This window comes from Tamandua tetradactyla, chromosome 2 (genome assembly GCF_023851605.1).
Source record: "Tamandua tetradactyla isolate mTamTet1 chromosome 2, mTamTet1.pri, whole genome shotgun sequence".
NCBI lineage: Eukaryota > Metazoa > Chordata > Mammalia > Pilosa > Myrmecophagidae > Tamandua > Tamandua tetradactyla.
In genome coordinates this window covers 93,360,443-93,381,487 of record NC_135328.1, presented here as the reverse complement: position 1 = coordinate 93,381,487, position 21,045 = coordinate 93,360,443, and the positions used below count along the sequence as shown (strand labels likewise).

At 32.9% G+C, this 21,045-nt stretch overlaps 2 protein-coding genes across 2 annotated transcripts in view; one reads left to right on the top strand and one right to left on the bottom strand.

Annotated features, from left to right (window-relative positions):
- The window catches only part of CDC37L1 (cell division cycle 37 like 1, HSP90 cochaperone), a 27,469-nt gene extending 12,059 nt beyond the window's left edge, over window positions 1–15,410 (top strand). Inside the window, exons 4-7 of the mRNA XM_077148274.1 lie at window positions 1,373–1,488; window positions 2,015–2,137; window positions 6,159–6,323; window positions 14,785–15,410. Of these exons, the coding sequence (XP_077004389.1) occupies window positions 1,373–1,488; window positions 2,015–2,137; window positions 6,159–6,323; window positions 14,785–14,886 (506 nt within the window). The 3' untranslated portion in view covers window positions 14,887–15,410. The remainder of the gene's footprint in view (window positions 1–1,372; window positions 1,489–2,014; window positions 2,138–6,158; window positions 6,324–14,784) is intronic.
- The window catches only part of AK3 (adenylate kinase 3), a 51,743-nt gene continuing 45,758 nt past the window's right edge, over window positions 15,061–21,045 (bottom strand). The window contains exon 5 of the mRNA XM_077148275.1: window positions 15,061–21,045. Within this exon, the coding sequence (XP_077004390.1) occupies window positions 20,925–21,045 (121 nt within the window). The 3' untranslated portion in view covers window positions 15,061–20,924.

The following is a 21,045-nucleotide window of genomic DNA, read 5'->3' as shown; positions in this document are numbered from 1 at the left end:
TATTTATGGCTTCAGGTATAAGAAACAAAGGTTATACTTTCTTTAGATCTGGCCCCAGAAGTCATTAGATACTTTAACTATACTTTGAGTACCTTTAACTAACTTCCGTAATCATTCTTATCCTCAGAATTTAAAATGACCTAATTACCATATCCAGAGTGTTGGGTAAATAACTGTATATAGCATTTCAAACTCTTTATGAAAAAAAAATGCTAAAATGCTTTTTTCTCATTTAAATGAGGAAAAATTTATCACTTATTTTCTGTTAATTCCCATGTATTGCAAGTGTGTATTCAGTAAGATATTTGTCCTTAGTTTTGTTCTTACTTGCATTCTTATATGAAACTTTGATACATAGAAGTTCATTTTGTATCTAGAGGAAAGGTCAACTGCCAAATTATTGAAACAGCCTTACAAAATTTCCAGGATGATTCAGTAACATACAAATTTTTGAGTCTAAAAGTTAATATTGTTATGTTGGAATTTATTCAAGTGTAATGCTAACAGGACGAAGTTAAAGCTCAGCGCTTTGCTGTTTCATGATTACCTGAGCAGTACTGAATTTTTTTTAACTTAATTTCTTATTTATTTGGTAGACATGAAGATACATACTCCTAAATAGTATCTTGGATTAATTTGTCATCTTGAAACAAAATCGCAACTATTTTCTAATATACTTAACTAATTTTTAAAAAAGATTTTAAATAAATTTAAGTTATAGGCACCACTAAATGTCTACAGTTTGTTACTCCATAAATATGTGTTGTGTGTACTGTGTATAAATAGACATCATGACTAAGTGGTTAAGGTCTATTTATTGTCATAACACTGGGTTGGTTTCCCATGCTGTCAACATTTTACCATATCATCATACTTTTTCGATATATTAGAGATAGGGTGGTTTTTCTGAATCTTTTATGTTGCTAAGCATAGCTTCTTGAGATTTTGCTTTCTTTGCCATCTTCCTTATAGAAAAAATTCTATTCTCTGAATAATATTGTGTCTTGAATTCATCTGTACCATGTTAGCCTAGGATGACCAACCATCCTGGTTTTCCCAGGATTGAGGGCATTCCCCAGATGCAGGATTTTCAGCTTTAAACCGGGCAGAGCTCAGGTAAACCAGGAGGAGTTGGTCACCCTACTTCAGCTTTATTACCTGAAATAAAACTTTCTGTGAATTTTGAAAGTTATTACCAGTGCACTGGGCATTGCTTTGAAGAGTATTCTCTCTCTTCTTTTACTCTTTTACCATAGTAGATTGCTCTGGTATTATACATTGGCTTTAAAGAGAGTCATTATAAAACAGCATTAGCTTCGCTTTAGAAAGTAAGAGAATGCTTGACTTTCATGGTTTACTTCTCTTTCTACAGGTATGTTGAGCCGATGGGATGATAGTCAAAGATTTTTGTCTGACCATCCATACCTTGTATGTGAAGAAACTGCTAAATATCTTATTTTATGGTGTTTTCATTTAGAAGCTGAACAGGTATGATCCATACCTTGAGTTTCTGAGAAGCTTAGAATTCCAGTTTTGTTTTTTTTGCTTTTTACATTATTTACTTTAAATGAAAGTATTGGAGGGCATAGAATTACGGTATTATTGTTTTCAGACCTATTTCAGTTTAATGTGGGGAGATATTATATATATTCAGTTGCTTCCATTAGCACATGGTAATTTTTTCCAGTGTGTTCCTCTTGTTCCCATAAACTATAAACCTCTTTTTTTTAAACTAATTAGAAAGTCATGTTTTAAAAGTCCAAACATTAATCACAATATTAAATTAAGCAAATAGCATGGCCTCCATTTAGTTACTCTGGTCCAAATACAAACAGCAACTTTCTGCTGATTAAAACTAAAATATGCTATTTATATGTCTGTATAGTATTTGACATGGGATAAAGCTAAAGAGACTAAAACCAAAAATACTCTAGTACTTCACATTTTGAATCAGCATAACAATTTAATATATTTCCAGAGGTATGTCTTATAAATTTAATCTATCTATTTTCAGAAAGGGGCTCTAATGGAACAAATAGCACATCAAGCCGTTGTAATGCAGTTTATTATGGAAATGGCCAAAAACTGTAATGTGGATCCAAGAGGGTGTTTTCGTTTATTTTTCCAGAAAGCCAAAGTAAGTAGCTATTTGGTATTGGTAAATGGGAATGTTAGGGCCTTAGGTGAGAAGGAAATCATCTAATCAATCTGCCAAAGAGTAAATTCTGTAAGTTTTGCAGTGAAATGAAATTTGAAGATTTCATACTATTTAGACTTAAAAGAGCTACATAAGAGGCTGTACCGTAGTGTCTGTGTGAAATTGAGACATATTCAAATCAACATGTATTTAGGAAACTTGGAGTGTTCAGTCATTTGTTGATTTAATAAATATTGAGTGCCTAATAATGGAAAACACATCTGTTTCAGATGCTGAGGATATAGTGTTGAACAAAGCAGTTAATAGAATCCTGCATGTATCAGAGTTAAATGGGAAAACAGACTTTTATAATGAAAAGTAGGAAAAACTAAAAAATTCAGTGATCAGAGAAATGTTAAAAGGCTGTGATTCGTAGAATATTATGCAGCCGTTAAAATTATATTTATGAAGTTTTTAATGACCTGAGAACATGCTTATGCTATACAATCAAGTGAAAAGAAGTGATGTACATTACCTATAAAGGATGTTGGCTATGTTAAAGAAAAATAGATGTGCCTAGAAAAGAGATTAAGTACATTTCACACCCGCTAGATCAGTAATGATTAAAGTTGTATAGAGTGTCTGGGTGATTCAGTGGTAAAATGCTTGCCTTTCATATGGGAGAACCGGATTCAATTCCCTGACCATGCACCCCCCCAAAAAAAAAATGTTGTACAAGAAGGGGTGTAAGGGTAGTTCAGTAGTACAATTCTCGCCTGCCATGCAGGAGACCCAGGTTAAATTCCTGGCCCCTACACTTCCCAAACAAGCAAACAAACAAATGAAAAGCCAAACAAACAAAAATGCAACAAATGGTCCTGCAGTACAGGGATACTCACATGGAAAAAGAATGAAACATGACCCATGCCATACAGCATACAAAAAAAAGTTGTGTAAGAAGTAGAACAGTAATAATTCTCATTCATTGCTGGTGGGAGTACAAATTGGCTAAACCACTCTGGAAAATTACCTAGTAAAGCTGAACAAGTATATCCTCTAACACCCAGAAATTCTCCTAGGTATATACCCTAGTGAATAAGTTCTCAAAGTGTGGTCCAGGGACCCTTGGGGATCTTCAGAATCTTTTCAAGAGGTGCTAAGTTAAAACTGTTTTCACAATAATGTAAGACGTTACTTGCCTTTTTCATTCGCAGTCTTTTCATGAGTATTATTCAGTAGAGATCGATGGAGAAGCCGAGTGTGAGAATCCTGATGTCTTCTATTAAATCAGATATTAAAGAGATTTGCAAAAACGTGAAAGTTTTACTCTTTACTAATTTTTTTGTGTTGGAAATTTGTTTTGTATAAAAATGTTATATATGTTAGCATGTAATAAGTTTATTTTTTTAGTTAATATATTCTTTAATTCCACAGTTTTAATTTCTAACAGTAAATATTGACAGATATAACCCACGTAAATGAAACCTCTTTGACTTCCTCAGTAATTTTTAAGAGTGTAAAAAAGTCCTGAAATCATAAAGTTGAGAGCTGCTACCCTAGAGACGCTTACATGTATACACTAGAAATCATAATGTTTACAATTGTTTTTGATAGCAAAATACCTGGGAAGAACCCATTTGAGTCTGTAGACAATGGAATGAATAAATTGTAATATATTCATTTGGTAAAATACCAGCTAGCATCAGCATGGATGAAGAAACAAGGGAGTGAAAGTCACAGAATGATACATCCAATACTAACCTGTTTTTATACAGTTCAAAACAAGCAGAACTGTGACAACACAAAACTCTCATGACCTATAACTTAAAGATCATAAACTTCAGGCAGTAATATTTTCTGTGTAAACTTTTAAAATTATTTGGGGGGGATCATAGCTTGTTTTATTTTGTGCTTTAAAATTGATAGTATTAAATGACTTATATTCTTAAACAAAAAAGCAAGCAGAACTAAACAACATACCATTTAGGAATACATATGTAAGTGGTTAAACTAAACAGGCAAAGGGATAATTAAGTCAAAGTCGTGATAATGGTAACCTCCGGGAGGAAGAGAAGTGGGATAGGGAACTGGTTTCTAAGTTACTGGTACAGATATATTTTCTAATTTCTGTGAATTCATAGTGTCGTCCCCCCACCCCCTCAACCCAGTAACCTGTACATAATGTATTTTACTTGCTCTTTTACGTATATGATACATTTTCTCATGCACAAAAAGAAGTTAGAAGGAATATACCAAAAAGTTAACTTTGGCTATAAATAGCTGGTGGAAATATAAATTAAATAAAAGTACATTTTCATGACTGCAATGAACGTATTTCCGTCTATAAGCAAGGCAAAAAAAATTACATTTTTAAATTAAGAAAGAAGTCAGAGTGGCAGTAGTTCTACCTTAAATGCCTTAAACTTTTCTGAAGTGCAACTTTAATAGGAAATACTCCCCAAACAGTAGCGTTTCAATGAGTAAATTAGCCAGGTTTCTGGTTATTCTTCTGAATTTTCAGTTAACGTAAGGGTACCAAAACCATACTTTCTTTTTCATCTTACATTAATGGATATAATTGAACTGAATAAGACGATGGATCATGGGCAAACAATACATATTCTTTGAAATTTTCTTTGACAAAATAGAGCTGACAGTGAAGTCTTCAATCTAAACACCCTGTTCTTAATTTTTTTAATTAAGAAATAACTTTTATTAGATGTTTACTTTGTGTCAAGTACTGTTTTAAGTGTTTTATATGGACTGGTTCATTAAATCCTCATAACATGTTTTTTAGATTATCTGTATTTTACAGGTGAGTAAATTGGTATAGAGAAATTAAGCAAATCACCCATAGGTTATTTAATTAAGAAACGAAAATCAGTCAATTCATTCTAGATCTAGATCCTTACATCTTAGACACGCAGTAAGGTCAGTTGTGCCACTCTACCTTTAATAATTTGTTGCATGACTATTTCAGAAGGATTGTTTTTTGAATACAAAGGCTAACATACTCTTTGTTCACATGGGTATCATATATTGATTTAAAGTAAGATGCTAAAAATTTATTAAAAGAAATGCTTCCTAAATTATGAAAAGATAAAATGGCAGCATAGAACATTTTCTGCACTATATATATAGATGCTGAGCTAATAATGAATCCACAGATTTTAATTTGGCTATACGGCCCAAATTGCAGTGAAAGAAAAAATAGCATTTCAGATAAATGGGCCCTTTGAAAATAAGGAATGAGACTTTGACAAGATCTCATCCACCAGTTAATTTAAAACTTAAAATTCTATTAGTGTAGGATATGCTCTGTAACATTTCTTTATCTCTGGAGGAAACATTTATAGGGAGTTTTAGATCAGGGATTTTGCTTATATTAGAGATTGTCGGATACATTAGAGTTCCACTCTCTCAGCATGTCAACATACTTTTTTTCCCCCATTGTGTTGAAAAGAAGCTACTTGTTTAACTAGACAGAGATATTTCCATAATGAAATTGAATATTTAGTTTTAATTGGTTTTCATGGCTTTCTACTAATAGGGAATAGTTATTTGGAGAATTACTAGGAACAGGTAATAGCGCTCCCTCACTAATTGACGGAGAATTAAAAGGTTTTAAGAATATCCCTTGGTTGTTAATTGGTAATGGGAAGAGAATAGAATGAATTTGAAAAGTTAAATAAGGACTGTATTAGATCCTAACAAGGATCCAGATGAATCAAAAAAAAAAACAGAAAGCCTTACTTTTGTAATAGTGGTTTATATATGAATAGAAAGGGATTGCTTCTTATTTTTCTTACTTTAAGCAAGCAGAGGGAAATGAAACAAATTAATCATTATTGTACTTAATAGAGAGTTTTTACAAATCTGACAGGGGTCACTGGTTTCTACATTTAAACTGTTGACCTTATCTTTAATCTCCCCACTTTAGACCTGATACATGCCTTTTTAGAACTTAGTGTGTATTCTAGAAGCCTTGACAGACACTGTCTTTGTTTTGTGTGTTTTCTAGGCAGAAGAAGAAGGTTATTTTGAAGCATTCAAAAATGAACTTGAAGCTTTCAAGTCAAGAGTAAGACTTTATTCTCAGTCACAAAGTTCTCAGCCTATGACAGATCAGAATCATGTTCCCTATTCTGGTGTTGGATCTATAGGTTTATTAGAATCCTTACCACAGGTAAGTTGGAAAAGTAAATATTTATTTTTAAATTTATTAGTTCACAAAACTCTTGTTCTTTTAGGCTGTCATTTCTTACCTGTAATATATGTGTGACTTTTTAAAATTTTCTAGTCTCAGTAGATAATCCTGAGTTTCATTTCATGCCATGTTTTGGTATTGAATCTTCTCTATCACTTAGATAGTTAGAGAGACACCAAATTTCACCTTCCTTTTAATGTAGAAGAGATGAGTTAGCTCTAAGCATTCTTAAAAGTAGGTGTTACCAATTGATCAACTCAATCAAATTCTTCAAGATGGCTCCTGAGGAACATCTTACCCTGTCCTTAGGAATTTATGTGGACAAGTGAGCTTCTAATATGTCTCAAAAGCAAACAAGATGATCTGCATGAGTTTATATGTATATAAATATGTATTTATGTATTTTCCCTTAATGTTGGTGTTGTCTACCAGATGTACATTTTTAGCACACATTAATGTTGCTGATACTAGGCTACTCTTTCTGGTAATATTGGCCAATTGTTGGAGCCTATTCAGTTTGCTGTTATATCAAGATAAAACTGCATCACCAGCATGAATGAGTTTATGTCAAAATGAAGAGAGCTAGAACACTGCTCTGTCATATACTCCTGAAGATAATTTATATTCTTCATTGGACAGTTCCTGAGCATTCTGATTTTAGTAGTAGCATTTTTTAAATCTTTATTTTGTTTTCCTTTTTTTTTTTTAAATTAAAGCAGCTATAAGATTACACAAAATCATGCACAAGCTGCAGGAGTTCTCATATACCCCACTCTCACAGTTTCCCTATTAACATTTTGCATTAATATGGTACCTTTTGTTAGAATTGATAAAATAATATTATAATTATGCTATTATGTTTACCCTGCTGTTCACATTAGCGTTCACTCTTTGTATTGTATAGTTTCATGGGTTTTGTGTGTGTGTGTGTGTGTGTGTGTGTGTATTTACTTCCTTGCAACCTAAAATTCCCTTTTTTTTTTTTGAAGATATTTTTGTTGAGAAATCTTCACACATAGTCCATCCATAGTATGTAATCAGTGGCTCTCAATATCACCACATAGTTGTGTATTCATCACAGTGATCATAAAATTCCCCCTTTTATGCTTTCTAAATATACAGTTTTTTTGTTTAATAACATTCACAAAGTTCTGCCTAATCACCATCATCCATTGCCAAACTTTTCCATCATCCCAAATAGAAATGTACAGTTACACGTTGACTTCCCTTTCCCGTTCTGTACCCAGGCTCTGGCCACATGTATTCTAGTTTCTGAATTTATGAATTTGCATATTCTGCTTATATAAGTGAGAGCATATAATATTTATCCTGTTGTGTCACACTTATTTCATGCAACATAGTGTCATCATAGTTCATACATGCGTTATCATTTATCAGAACTTCATTCCTTTTTGTGTGGTTTGTATACACCACATTTTATTTATACATTATCTGCTGTTGGGCTCCTGGATTGCTTCCATCCTTTGGCAATTTTGAACAATACCACTGTGAATATCAGGGTGAAAATGTCTTTTTGAGTCCCTGCTTTCATTTATTTTGGCATATACCTAGAAGTGGAATTAACTGGGTCGTATGGTTACCCTATACTTAACTTTCAGATACACTGCCAAACTGTTTTTCACAGTGTCTGCACCGTTTTACTTTCCCACCAACAAAGTACGAGTGTTTCTATTTCTCCACATCTTCTCCAACACTTAAAATTTTCTGTTTTTTAATAGACATTCAAAGGGGTGTGAGATGGCATCTCATTGTCAGGATTTAGTTTTAATTTTCCTGAGGCTAATGACACTGAGCATCTTTTTATATGTTTGTTGGACATTTGTATATCTTCTTTCAAGAAATGTACTCTAATCCTTTTTCCTATTTTTTAGTTGGTTTTTCTCATTTTGTTGTTCTAGGAGTTCTTTATATATTCTGGATATTAAACCCTTATCAGATATATATTATCCAAATATTCTCTCCTGTTGTGTACGTGTTCTTTTTACTTTTTTGATAAAGTCCTTTTGATGTACAAAAGTTTTTAAGTACAGTTTATTTTTTCTTTTGTTGCTCATGCCTTTGGGATAAAGTCTAAGAAACCATTGCCTAACGCAAAGTCCTGAAGACGTTTCCCTGTATTTTCTTCTAGGAGTTTTATATGTTTAGTTTAAACCTTTAATCCATTGAGTTAATTTTTATATATGGTGTAAGGTAGGGTGTCCACCTTCATTCTTTAGCATATGGCTATCCAGTTTTCCTAGCACCATTTGTTGAAGACGCTATTCTTTCCCCATTGAGTGCACTTGGCATTCTTGTCAAAGATTGCTTGGCCAAAGTTATGCAGGTTTATTTTTGAACTCTCAGTTGATTGATCTGTCCCTGTCCCAGTACCACACTGTTTTGATTACCGATAAGGTTTAAAATCAAGAAGTGTGAATCTTCCAACTTTTATTTTTTTTTAACTTTTTTATTGTATAATATAACATATATACAAAGCAAAGAAGGAAAAAAGCAGTAGTTTTCAAAGCACTCATCAGCAGGTAGTTATAGGGCAGATCCCAGTTTGTCATGGGCTACCATATAATCCTCTCAGATTTTTCCTTCTAGCTGCTCCAAAATATAGGAGGTTCGAAGGCTTAAATATTTTTTTATCATCACAATTGACTTTTTTTTTTGTAAAAAATAACATATATACAGAAAAGCAATAAATTTCAAAGTGCAGCACCACAATTAGTTGTAGAACTTACTTCAGAGTTTGACATAGGTTACAATTCAACAATTTTAGGTTTTTACTTCTAGTTTCCCTAAGAATGCTAGAGACTAAAAGAGATATCAATTTAATGATTCAGCAGTCATACTCATTTGTTAAATCCTATTTTCTCTGTGTAACTCCACCATCATCTTTGATCTTTTTAGGAGTATTTGGTCTATGGTTTCAGGAGTTATCTGGTCCAAGGACCCCAGTGGTTGTAGGTTTCTGGAAAGTTACTCTAGTGAACGGAACCCTTGTGGAATCTTATATATTGTCCTATGTGTTCTTTAGGATTGGCTGGAATGCTCCTGGTTGGAGGTTGGCACGTTATGATAGGTAGCAATGTCTAACTGAAGCTTGTGTGAAAGCAACCTCCAAAGTAGCCTCTTGACTCTAATTGAACTCTCTCTGCCACTGATACTTTATTTGTTACACTTCTTTTCCATCTTTTGGTCAGGATGTAATTGTTGATCCCATGGTGCCAGGGCCGGACTTACCCCTGGGAGTCATCTCCCACGCCGCCAGGGAGACTTTCACCCCTGGATGTCATGTTCCACTTAGGGGGAAGGGCAATAATTTCACTTGCAGATTTGGGCTTAGAGAGAGAGGCCACATCTAAGCAACAAAAGAAGTCCTCCAGAAGTAACTCTTAGGCATACCTATAGGTAGGTTAAGCTTCTCCGTTACCTACGTAAGCTTCACAAGAACAAGCTTCAAGATCAAGAGCTTGGCCTATTGATTTGGGTGTCCCTAAAGTTTGACACAGTATCAAGGGATTCTTTGATGGTAAAGTTTAATAGTTACATATTTTTTCTCCCATCCCTCAAGGGACTTTGCCAATACTTTTGATTATTGGCTTAATATAGTCTAGGATGTATCCAAGCATTACATTAGGCTATACAGGATTAAAGGACGTTCTTTGTATTCTGGGCTCCCAATGTTTCAGTTGTTCAAATGAGCTATACAGATAGGTTGAGTTAGATTATGTGCTACAGAAAATTTCAGTTCCAGACTAAATAAACCTTTCTTCCTCTGGTCTCAAAGAGTATGTGTGGTTCTAGCAACTTTTATTTTTTCAAAATGGTTTTGGCTATTTTAGGCCTGTTATTCTATATGATTTTTTTTTAATGTTTTTATTATAAACAACAAACAAACACACATTCTTGACATACAAACATTCTTGACATGGTTATAATCAGTGGCTCTCAGTATCATCACATAGTTGTGTATTTATCACCATGATCATTCTTTTGAACATCTGCATCTCTCCAGCAAAAGAAAGAATAAAGGAAAAACTCATAAATGCCATGCCCCTTACCACTCCCTTTCATTGACCACTAGTATTTCAGTCTACTCAATTTATTCCAACCTTCATTCCCCCTATTATTTGCCCATTTCCTATCCATATCCTTCACTCATCTGTCCACACTGCAGACAAAAGGAGCATCAGGCACAAGGCCCTCACAATCACAGTCACACTGCAAAGGCTACACCACTATACGATCATCCTCAAAAAACATGGCTACTGGAATACAGCTCCACAACCTCAGGCACTTCCCTCCAGCCACTCCAATCCACCCCAGACCAAAAAGGGGATTATCTACATATTGCATAAGAATATCCTCCAGGATAACCTCTCAGCTCTGCCTGAAATCTCTCAGCCGCCGACACTTCACTTTGCCTCACCTCTCTCTTCCCACTATATGAATTTGATGATTGGCTTTTCCATTTCTGCAAAGAAGGTTGTTAGCATTTTTATTGAAATTGTATTGACTGTATATTGCTTTGGTAGAATTGCCATCTTAACAATACTTAGTTTTCCAATCCATGAACATAGAATGTCCTTCTATTTATTAGGTCACCTTTGATTTCTTGTAACGATGTTTTGTAGTTTTTTTGTGTACAGATCCTTTACATCCTTGATTAACCTATTCTTAACTGTCTGATTCTTTTAATAGCTATTGTAAATGGAACTTTTTCTTGATTTACTCTTCAAATTGTTCATTTTTAGCATATAGAAACACCACTAGTGTTTTTGTTTGTTAATCTTGTACCCCACCACTTTGCTGAATTTGTTTACTAACTCTAGTAGCTTTGCTGTGGATTTTTCAGTTTTCTCAATGTGTAAGATCCTGATCTGCAGATGGGGAAAGTTTTACTTCTTCCTTTTATTTGGGTGCCTTTTATTTCTTTTTCTCACTTAATTTGTCTGGCTAAAACTTTGAGTACAATGTTGAATAACAGTAGTGACGGTGGGCAACCTTTTCTTATTCCTGATCTTGGGAGGAAAGCTTTAGTCTTTCCCCTTTGGATGATATTAACCATGGGTTTTTCATATATCCCCTTTATCATGTTAAAAGTGTTTCCTTCTATTCCTAATTTTCTGATTATCAGGAAGGTGCTGTTTTTTTGTTAAATGCCTTTTCCACATCAGTCCAGATGAACAATGTTTTTTTTTCCTCTTTGTTGTATTAATGTCGTGTATTACATTAATTGATTTTCTTACGTTGAATCACCCTTGCATTCCTGGGATAATCCTACTTGATCATGGTTTAAAATTCCTGTAATGGGCTGTTGAATTCAGTTTGCTAGCAATTTGTTGAGGATTTTTGCATCTATATTCAAGAGGGATATTAGTCTGTAATTTTCTTTTCTTGTCATATCTTTATCTGGTTTTGGAATATGTTAGGAAGTGTTCTTATCAGTTTTCAAAGAGTTTGAGCAGTGTTGGTGTTAATTCTTCTCTGTGCATTCCTGGGCTTTTCTTTGTTGGGAGGTTTTCTTTACTTGTTATTGATCTTAAGATCTTCTGTTCTTTAGTTAATATAGCTAGGAGTTTGACCATTTCATCTAGGTTATCTAATTTTTGGCTTATAATTGTTCATAGTATTCTCTTATCAAAGAACCAACTTTTGATTTTGTTAATTCTGTTGTTTTTTTATTCTTTCATTTATCTCTGCTCTAATCTTTATTTCCTTCCTTCAGCTCACTTTGGGTTTAGTTTGCTCTTTTCTGGTTGTTCAAGTTGTGAAGTTAGATCTCTGATTTGAGCTCTATATAAGCATTTAGGACTATAAATTTCCCTCTTAGAATTACCTTCCCTGTGTCCCATATGTTTTGGTATGTTGTGTCTTTTTTTTCATTTGTTTCAAGATATATCCTGATTTCCCTTGTGATTTTATTTTTTGGCCCATTTTTTTTTTAAAGTATGTTGTCTAACTTCCGTATATTTTTGGATTTTCCAGTTCTCTATTACTGATTTCTAGCTGTATTCCATTTTGGTCACAGAAGATACTTTGTATAATTTCAGTCTTTTTATAATTTATTGAGATTTGTTTTGTGACCTAACATATGGTCTGTCCTGAAAAATGAACCATGTGCGTTTGAAAAGAATGTATATTCTACTGTTTTTGAGTGTAGTATTCCATATATGTCTTTTTGGCCTGGTTTATTTATAGTATTGTTCAGGTTCTCCATTTCCTTCTTGATCTTCTGTCTAGATGTTCTATGCATTGATGCAAGTGGTTTAATAAAGTCTTCAACTATCATTATTAGGTGACTCTTTCTCCCTTCCATTTTGTCAGTGTTTGCCTCTTGTGTTTTGGGGCACTGTGGTTAGGTACATAAATATTTATGATTGTTATTTCTTCTTGGTGGATTAGCCCTTCTACTAAATATAGTATCCTTATGTTTTTGTTTTTTTTGTCTCTTGTAAGAGTTTCTGACCTAAAGTCTATTTTGTCCCATATTAGTCTTGCTACAGCCAGTTCTTTTGGTTACTATTTCCGTGGTACATTAGTAGATGAAAACATGGAGCAGTTGGTAGAATTTAAATGTATTAGATTAGATATATTGGTTGTTTTTGGTTTTAATTCTCTCTGTGATAAAGTCTGATAGTTCTAAGGAGATCGGTTGATGAGTTTGGAGAAAATCATTGGCTGACTCTAATATTCAAAATTCTCTCATGATAAAATGGAGCCCAGTCAAATAGGGTTATTTAAAAGCTTTCTTTTGAAGACCTTTGGAATTTGTCAAGGCAGGCCTAGATGGTCAGAAAAAATCTTAACATTCTTTTCAAAGATGGGATGTTTCTGGAAAGTGGGATAATGTAATAAGGTTATTATTTTTTAAAAGCTTAAATTTGGGAAACATTTTAACTTGTTCTTTCTTTGTTTTCAAATTGACAGTGTTGTGAAGTAAGCCAAATTCCATCCTTATTTTTGCGAGGACTAAAGCAAGATTTATACATATATATGGGGGGGGGGGATAAAAAACAGTCATCTAGCCATAGACTAGCTTTTAATTTGATTAAATTGTGATGATTATTTTCTCATTGAGGGTGGTATTACTACTAAATGGTAGAAGCAGGTTTGGAACTGAGATCCAGTGTTATTTTAGCATCCTAGACTTCAGTTATTTGTGCCACTTCCTTCTTAAAGACCTGTTTGGGAATAATACAGACTAGCTAACTTTTTTACTTTTATAATAAAAGAATCATAAAGTATATTGTGTTTTATTAGGAAGATGTTTTTAAAACCCTGCTTTCCTGTGAGATCAAACTCTTTCTCATTGGTGTTTTTAAATAAAATAATCATTATGAAATAGGTGATACGGTAGTAAAATTCTTTCACAAGCAGGTAGATATTCAGAACAATTAAATTCTTGGGAAAGATTCCCTAAAGTTCTGGGTCTTAATGGTTCATGTCCGTATTCATGGTGCTTTAATAATAAAATGGTTTTAATTTTGCATTTACTGAAACACAATTTTTATGTTTTCTGTTCCTAGTTTAGAAATGGACAAATAGAACATTTATGAGTTCTCCTTCTGTTTTAAAAATTAAACTGTTCTTTTATCCTTGTTAGATTAATTATTAAATTTTTTTTTAAATACCAAAACACCAAACAAGCGCAAACATTCCTAACTTTTAATCATTCTGTTCTACATATATAATCAGTAAATCATAATATCATCACATAATTGCATATTCATCATCATGATCATTTCTTGGAACATTTGCATCTATTCAGAAAAAGAAATAAAGAGAAAACAGAAAAAAATTCATACATACCATACCCCCCACCTCTCCCCGTCACTGATCACTTGGTTATTTTTAATGTGGGTCACCTCTCAAAAGATTAGATTTCTTACTCCAGTTTGTTTTACCCTTAGAGAGCAAAAATAGATCCTGAATATATTTCATTCAGTAAAAGCATTTTCTTCTGTGTTAAAGCATTTATATTTTGAGTATGTACTGTTGTAATTAGATAGTAATCTTTAAAATACATTACCGGCTTAAAGCCACATTTATTATTTAAATTATCAGTAGCCAAGTATGTCTAATCACATGGAAGATGTGGCTTTGTATGATTTAATACTTAAAATTACAGTCTTGTTAAAAACAGAAAAAAGATAGTGTTTATTACATTTCTATTTTTCATATATATCATTCTGTCTTTATCTCTTTGAATTAACTGGTAATATCCAGTTATTTATAGACTAAAAATTTAAATAAAGAAAATTGTATTCTTTATTTTCTTGGGTTTCAGCCCAAGTCTAACTCCAAAGTCCGTCTTCTTTCACACTGTACTACACAGCAGGGAAATAGAGAATGTAAAACTGAATATAGTTGCATATACTGGCATAAAACTGCTTATCCTGTGTTTTTATTCCCTTCATTTTTTTTTCAGAGTCCAGATTATCTTCAGTATTCTATCAATACAGCTCTTTGCAGTTTAAATTCAGTGGTACATAAAGAAGATGATGAATCCAAAATGATGGACACTATATAATTTGGTTAAGACTGCTAAGGCCAAGTACTATTTTGTTACAAGAAAGGAAGAACTTGGCTATTTTCTTGACACTTTTATGGGTGCTGCACTTTATTTTTGTTCGGTTTTTGATGGGAGGGAGAAAGAGTACTGAAATGTTTTGTAAATTTTTTTTCTTTGTAATGTGCTGCTAGGTTTTATGTGTGTTTTTTTGTTTTTGTTTTTTTTTCTTAAAGAGAAGAGTGGTACCATATGTTGCAAGAAGTCAAACTGGACCTTTTGTTTTTGGCTACTAAATTTGCCTTTAATCTTATTGTTCTCAATTTTGGAATCAAAGTATGAAAATCTGCACAAATACAATGTTTACAAGAACTGGTTGATTAAAGGAGGCATCTGCTACAGTCTCTTTTTATATGGATATGTCCATGTCCTACTCTATAAAAATGATTAAAGTTAAAAATGTACTTGTATCCTACTGCTAATTTACCTGTTAAATCTGGTGTTACATCATAGAAAAAGCAATAAATCACTACTTGATAATCTAAGATGGGTGGTACAAATTAAAGTCTTTCCCCTTAAAATACTAATATTACATTTGTATTTTTGGCACCATCAGTTAAATTCTTGACTATAAGATAAATTTGATATAAAGAAATTAAATGTACTCCCAAAATATTCTCAATGCCATATTCCTTAGAAGTTGATTTTATTTTTACTGTGTTGGCCTTTTACTAAAGTATTATAGTGATATAAAAAGTGATAGAGCTGTGATTCAAAACTAAATCTTAATATAGGGAAAATAGTTTTTGTTTGTTTTTTAAATAAGATCAACTTCAAGCCTACTCAGTCTCTTTATTCAACACAGTCTGGCACCTCTCAGAGGGTAAGTTCTAATGGCCTGTAAGAACAAGAATCTGATTTTAAGAACTGTGGTTCATTATTTCACTCTATTATAGCTCTTTTTTAAAAGGTAAGAGAAACCTTATAAAGCTAAATGCCTCAAGTAGCCAACCCATGAATTTGGTGACCTTATTGGCAATGATGGCTTTTATTACACTTGGCTTTCCTCCCTATAGCTCAGTCATTGTAGAGTGCTTCTGAGCTTTACTACTTCCTATATAATTCATTTTAAATATGCCAGGATATTTGATGGTTTGTTTTATTTAGAATTAGATGACTAAATAAATATTTGAGGATTAAGTTTGACATACGGGACATGAACTCTGAATTTGTATTGGTCATGGTCCTTTGGCCCTGTCCAGAGACTAGTAGCAGACATTTTGAAGATGACTAACTAGGATTGGGAATACGTGTCTCAATTTGAGAAACCAAATAATGCTAAGGGCTCCATATGGGGATCAGACCTGTGATCTTGGCCTTATTCACACTTTGTTTTAACTAATTGAGGTAATCAGGCACTCAGTACCCACAGAAGTGGACTGGAATTATCAAATCATACTTCATCTGTAACATCATAATCTTCCTGGCTTTCAGAATAAAAATCTCTTTTTGTGGTTTTGATATAAATATATATTCTAATAATAAAATATTTGACTAATTTATATGGTAGTATTCATCAGCCTGTAATTTATTTTACCAATGACCTAGTTATAGAAGTGCCCTAAATTTTCCCTTTCTGTTCTGGAGCAGGCTTTTGATTCTCCCTTCCTATTAAATAAAGAAAATGGACACAGGAGTAAAATCCCATTTCTCAAAAGAGCTGCTTAAACCATTACTTTCCATTCTTTCAACTTTACTTTTTCCCATTACCTTCCTATAACCACCCAAATTGTTTTGGATTTCATTTTGCCTTCAGTTTAGAGGTATAGATGACTAAAGACTGGCAGAAGAAAAAGTATGAAGAAACCTAGTAAACGATTCCTGAAGAGGTCATCTTTAAAATCTGACTATATATATGTTTTTACTTCAAAGGGACATCTTCTATATTTTAAGTGTCTGTAAAAGTAAGTGGATTTGTTTTGGGAACCAGTGACCGATGCAATAATTTGCACTTAAAGAATATGCCTTTTACATATGCCTTTTGCAGTACTTTACTAATAAGAACAGTAAGTTGACATCCTTTTTATTTTCATTTCCTTTAGTAATAAGGACTTTGTTACCAAGAAAAATGTCTTCTGTTTTGTTTCTTAAGAAAAGTGAGGAAGTGTTTACTAAATAAAGGGTAAATTCATATTTTAGGCTGGACAATTTTCCTAAACAAATGAAAGAAACAAATCATGAAAAATCCAAACAGATGAATGAAACATCTTTGATATCAAAGTATCCAGTGAAGATTGTTTCATTTGATAGAATTTACCTTCTAATAAAAGACTCTTTAAAAAATCGAATAGCCATTATTCCATTTATTCCCTATTAACTCAGTCTCATTTTATCAGTAGTAATGGAAATAGTATTGATATTAAGTTATTATTACTCTACATAGATGGGTACCATTCTCACCCAGTAATACCATTGGTGAGCTCTTTCATTTTACCTAATGAGCCCAACATTTCCTATAATAATTTCTCTTTAGGAAAATTGGGTCCTCTTCTTTCAGACTAGTAATCATATTACTCTTCGACAAGTGCCCACAGAAAAATATCAGTGCTATTTTGTAAGTAGATTTTTCTTACAAGATGAAAAGATTGATTGTAGGTGAAGCAAAGTGATCCTGAAGTTACCATTAGAGTATTTTCAGAGGGAAAAAAATATTTTAAAGTCAGTTTATTGTTTTCAGTTTTAAAAACAAGTCCTATGTTTCAGTTCTTAAATTGATGTGTAACCAAAATCATACTTGTCTGGGTTGAGGTCACATTTTTTATTGACCTCATAAGCATTTTAATAAGGCCCTTAAATTCTGTGCATCCATTTCCCATCTGTAATTAGCATGTATGTACACAGGTTCCCATAAGAAGCTGATTCATCCAATAAATATTAGCTTGCTTACTATGTAAGCTAACTGGGAATGGGGTGGGATACAAAGATGAATAAAAGTTTGTTTTGGGTTTGCTTACCATCTAATAATGAAGTTGAAACCATTATCATAAGCCTTGAAGAATTACATTTGAAGTCTGATCTTTTCTAAATATAAAAATTATTAAAATTCCCAAGTATATAACCACATCTTTCACATAGTTTCTTTAAACAGCATAATCCTTCATGTTATTTTTTTCTTCAAATATTTACTTTTGAGTCCTCTGGAAAAACATGATAAAATGCCAGACTGATATACACTTTGGGAAAACCTTCCAAAGTGCAATTTGTCCTGACAATTTAAACTTTACTCAGGGCTAAATATGGAAAAATGTGTGATCATCAGTGAGCTAATAACAAAAAAAAAAAGGATATGGAGTCAACAAAGCATATCTGCTTTTACTAGAAGTATTAAACAGAGTTAAACTATTCTTGACGGTGTGTTCAAAATTTTAAACTATAACTCCAAAAATAAAAATCTTGAGTTGCCAAAATGGTAAAGCTATTTCTGCAATTTATCAATGTGTGGATATATCTTGTTGATGAGAAAATACAACTTAAGCATGTTTTAAAACTAAAATTTATTCTTGCTGTTGCTTAGAAGTATTACAGCAGTTTAATATAGTCTAAAGTCTAGAATTATGATTTGTTACTAGCCTAGGTCAGTTTTGTCCTAAATTATGAGTGTCCCAATATTTTATTTTGCTGAAATGCCACTGTATGTAGTTGAGGGTAAAAGCAGCCCTGAGCTGGAGGTTAGAAATTGAGAGCTGAAGTAAAATTTGGTTGATACTATGCAATGTGCATTTCCCACAGCACACTGCTTACAGAAGGTATAACCAAAATAACTATGACAATCACTCCAAAAAACTGGGAAATAGAATGATACTATTCTCATTAGCTAGGAACTAAGGCATAGTAGCTTTTTTTAACCATGACATTCAGCTCCAAATATACTTCCCTATGACATAAGCCATAATAGTCATTACATCACTGTGTTTTTTCAGCAGGATGGGCTCCACAGCCCTTAAAATGATCTCATTTTATTCAGGATAAAAATACGGTTTTTTTGTTTTAATAAAAAGTTCATAGGCTTTTCCCAAAATAATGAATGTATGTGCAAAACTTTCAGTTAAATATTCCAGAATTTTGGTCACAGTGAAGAAGAGACTTAAGGATTTTCATAGCCATGTTCTTCTACCCCTCCTTTTGATTTCCACAACTCCTAAGGTGTCAAGAAGGCCAGTATGGCTCCTACAGGCAAAAGATAAAACACAGCATAAAACCAAGCCAGTCTAGGCACTATATTAAGACAGTACAGAAGGTGATGAGACATCAGGGCAGCAGAACAGAAGGTAGGATGGGATGGGCTCTCTGAAGTACTGATGAAAAAGTAATCTCCACAATTCTGAAATTTAATTTTATTATAATAAAGATTAATGTATGCCTTATAACCTAGTGTGACAGTACACAAATTGAGTTGTTTACAACATTTTTGGAAAGCAAATAGTTACCAAGATTCAAATAAGGCATAGAAAGTTGTGTAAAGAATGAAATGTTTTACTGTGATCTTTTTTAAAAGCCTTGGTCCATTTTGAAAGGTCATCAATGAATGAAAACTAAAATCAGAAAAAAAAGGAAAGTAAGGGTTTCCCCCAAAATGCATAACAGTCACTTGCTGGTATTTCCATTCTAAGTGACTTTAATAAAATGGGCCAGATTTTCAAAGGCAGTTAATAACAATTTGTACAAGAAACTTGTTTCACTTGATTTAGCACCAAGTAAAGTAGGAGTAAATATGCCATTAAAGATAGATTGGGTTTCTCCTCTACCTCCTGTATGGCCCTACTCCTCCAAGCAACACAATAAATACATAAGCTTGCATTCTCATTGTCCCACTAAGGAATGTAAAATAATGATTTAAAAATAATGACTACTCAGATTATATTCACCAAGAAGAGTTCTTCCCCCTTAAGGTAGATAGCAGTGAATGCTAGCAGGTATCAACTTTTTTTTGAGGAATGAAGAACTCTTGCTTCAGCAACCTCAATTACTGCCCTTTTTAACCTGCCATGCCTTTTTATTGCTTCACCTGTTTAGTTATTCTGATTGTTACGACAAAGGAATTTTCTCCAGGCATGCCTGATTCATTTCTACTTTCTAATGACAAAGTGTGCTTATTTTATGTAGTGCCATGGTTTTTCTCTTATTCTTTTTCTTTTCCTTCTTGTACTTTAATTTGTACTTTAACATCAAGGCATGTTGTACATTTGAATCAAAAAGAGACACTGGCAAGATCCTAAAGCACACATTTCTTAACCTGAGTAACATCTGAAAATGTACGATTTTAATTACATTTCCCATTGAAGAAAAGTTATTCAACTTCAGTGCTTGTCCAGTAATTTATAAAGTTAATTTCTAACAAATCTTATCCCTTGGTACACATATATTAAATTGAAAAGTTGTATTTTCCTAAATGCTATTAGACAGCAAATTGAAAATCGTGAGTAAACTAAACATGTTTAACAATAAATATAGCATACGGCCCACTTATAAGTTTCTTAGTTTAAAAGCAGCAGTGAATTTGAATTCTGCAACTGATCTGTAAATCCAGTCATCTTTTCTGGAATTGTATAGTGGCAATACCATGTCCCACAGAGCTGGAAATGTCTTTTTTGGCATCAGCCTATAAATATAAAAGCTTCTGATACTTTCCACAAGTTAGTATAAGGTATTTTTTTTTTTACATTTCCAGTAAAATGGAAACCTTATCAACCACTAACTCTTACTGAACAAAAGTTAGATTACTACCAGTTGCTTTTTTAATTTTATTCTAAATGATTTTTTTTTTAATTTAGACATAATCTTTTTTTAATTCCAGAAGATAACTGAATGAAACACACTAGAAAATTTCAAAAGGTAAATCTTGGTATCTGACTTATTTGGCACATCTTTAGTATCCAGAATAAAAGCAGAAATGAAACTAAGTTGCAAAGAATTCATACATGCCACAGTCTTAGGACAAGGAGCTTCTAAATGAAAGGACAAGAGTTCTGCTCATCTTAACCAATTACATGCACTTTTCCTCATGGTGTAACTGATGCTTTCTGGTTTGTTTGTGGAACTTTTGTTTGTAGGAAAGCATGTACATAAGGCCAGATCTTGTTGGTTTCTGTTCCAGAGAATGTTTCCAATATCCCTTTTTTC